The sequence below is a fragment of the Chaetura pelagica genome, unplaced genomic scaffold, assembly GCF_000747805.2.
Source record: "Chaetura pelagica isolate M959 unplaced genomic scaffold, ChaPel_1.0 scaffold46, whole genome shotgun sequence".
NCBI lineage: Eukaryota > Metazoa > Chordata > Aves > Apodiformes > Apodidae > Chaetura > Chaetura pelagica.
Genome location: NW_009954102.1, coordinates 5080163 through 5082627, shown reverse-complemented (window position 1 = coordinate 5082627; position 2465 = coordinate 5080163). Strand labels below are relative to the sequence as shown.

Here is a 2465-nt window from a genome sequence, read left to right as displayed (position 1 = left end):
GGGGCGGGGCTGGGGGTGCCGGTGAACCTTCTCTTCTCCTGCCAGTGCCCGTGGCCTGGGGAGGTGCAGGGGTGGGTTGTGCTGGAGCTGAGGGGCAGGTAGATGTGGAGAAGCTGGTTGGGAAGTCTCTCAAGTGCTCTCATAGCATGAGGCAGGATCCAATCTGCTACAGCTTAATTGGCAGAATTGAAGTTGATGACTATGAAATTGATGGAGTGCCTTTTCCCCCTCTTCAAGGTAAACTCCTTCAGTGCTTAGCTATCATTTATAGGTAGAATTTTTCCTTAAAGCTGACCTAAATCTCCTTTGTTGAAGCTAAGCTGGTTATTACCTTGCACTCTCCAGAGTACACCTGAAGAACAATGGATCAGTGTTCTTCTGTCAGCAGGATGGTGGGTGTTTGCAAGTTCCCACTCATCATCTTCTGCAAACTGAGGGAACCCATTTTGCATGTTTCTCTGGCCCCTGAGAACTGTTAAGCATCATCCTTGGACTGTTAGACTCTGAACTAAGCACAGGACTCCTGTGAGCTCCAAGCAAGTGGGGTAATTGTCTCCATTGTGTAGCACATTCTTCTTAAAACACATTCCAGAATGATACTGTCTTATTTGGCAAAATTCTCACATTGATTAATACTGAGTTTGTGATCCCCTGTAAGCCAGATCCTTTTTTGCTATACTGCTACCCAGGGAATTATTCCTGAAGAGGTATCCATGGTTTGGTGGGTTTTTTTGCTTTACTAAGAATCTTGTTTTGCACTTGTTAATTGGAGAAGTTATCCTGATCACCATGGCATACCTCTGAAATCTGCATTTCCAGTCCCATTTCTCCAAGTTTGGGATCATCCACAAATAATTAATTAAAATGCCAAGTAGTGCCAGGCCTTTCCAGTTGGATAGTTTGACTTTCTTAAACACTTTCTTCTTCTTTCCCATGTTTCCTACTAGAGCTCCAACACATTCTGTGCTATGGCTTTGCAGCTGAGCCAAATCCTGTGGAACAGGATTCTTAAACTGGGAAACCATCCGTTCCTTTGAACTGTGCACAGAGAAGGGTTTGCTTACAGCTCAGAGAGTAGAAATGTATCTGAAATTCTGAACCATTCCCAAGTGTTAGTACCTTCTACATGGCTTTTGGGTGTCCCAAACACCTGGTTACAGATTATGGAGAGTGATGTCAGCTTCCCATTCTCCTTCCTGAAACTGTTATGCTGTGTAGAAGGAACTGAAAAGGCTTCTTTTGAGACATTGGGTAAAACCTGTAGCCAGTTTTTTTTTTTCAGAAATAGTGGAATGAAGGTTTTCTGTGGTTTTATTTCCCACCTATAAGACAGTGATTTCTACTTTGCAGGATACTGTGAAAAGAAGTACTCCCAAAGCAACATCCAAATGATAAAAATGTCCCCAAGGTTACTGCAGATATATATATATAAATAAATTAAAAATTAGATCTATTGTTGTGCAGGTATTCAGGTATGTGAAATAACTGCTCTGCAGGCATAGTCAGCTGCCTAATGCTTTCATCCATCCCTTCTACCCAGCAAACAGCAGTAAGCTACAGAGTGGTCTGTGAGCTTTGACTAAAAGGTGGTAAATCACTGAGGAAAAGGAAAAAAAATAATAATTACTGCATTAAAGGATGTTGGAGGTAGAGAGTCATTCATATGTTAGCATAGCATGGCTTGTGCCTGAGGTGGGTGGGTCTGTCCCCCCTCTAAGTCCTTTTAAATTATTTTCTCATTCATTGCCTCAGGAAAAAAATGCTTTGGCCCCACCTTTCTTTCAACTTGCATTAGTTTTTTTAGAGAGCTGTCTGGAATAACCATGCAAATGGCTTGTTCTCACCCACTTAATACAGGATCAGATTTACAGATAATACTTTAATGCCTGGTTATACTTGTAAGGGATGGCTTTATCTGATCACTAATGGTCTGCAGAGCTGAGGGAGAGAGCTAGGTGCTGAAAATGTCAAGTGCTGAAGCCATTTGAAAGTATTCTGAGAAGCAGCAACCTGTCTGTTAGATTGAGAGGACTGGTCTTGTGATGAAAATGCAGCAGATGAAGCCTTTGTAAATAGCAAAGTTTCTTACTCCTAGAATTGCATTTTGCTGTGGAGACATCATAAACCATAAGAAGTCTGGGGCTGGGGATCAAGCCTAGAGGAACATGACGTGTATATTTACTGGAAGGAAGAGGCCAGCATTGGCAAGGTCATAAGCCAAGTGACTTGTACAGGTCTTGTTCTCTCGTGCTCTGCAATAACTTTCTTCTCTTTGTTCTCGTTGACTTAGGTGTGTCACATTAACAGCCATGGAGCTGGGGAAGGCGAAGCTTCTGAGAACTGGCCTCAACGCGTTGCACCAAGCCATTCACCCGGTGCATGGGATTGCCTGGACTGATGGGAAGCAGGTGATCCTGACCTCTCTACACCTCCACCACGGGGAGCCCAAGTTCGGCGACTCGAGC

General features: G+C 43.4%; 2 protein-coding genes across 2 annotated transcripts in view; both read left to right on the top strand.

Annotated features, from left to right (window-relative positions):
• LOC104392969 (DNA-directed RNA polymerase II subunit RPB1-like) overlaps window positions 1-1037 on the top strand; it is a 3272-nt gene extending 2235 nt beyond the window's left edge. Inside the window, exon 2 of the mRNA XM_010002414.1 lies at window positions 948-1037. Within this exon, the coding sequence (XP_010000716.1) occupies window positions 948-1037 (90 nt within the window). The remainder of the gene's footprint in view (window positions 1-947) is intronic.
• Window positions 1038-2309: 1272 nt separating this feature from the next.
• LOC104392967 (WD repeat-containing protein C2orf44 homolog) overlaps window positions 2310-2465 on the top strand; it is a 6576-nt gene continuing 6420 nt past the window's right edge. Inside the window, exon 1 of the mRNA XM_010002413.1 lies at window positions 2310-2465. Within this exon, the coding sequence (XP_010000715.1) occupies window positions 2310-2465 (156 nt within the window).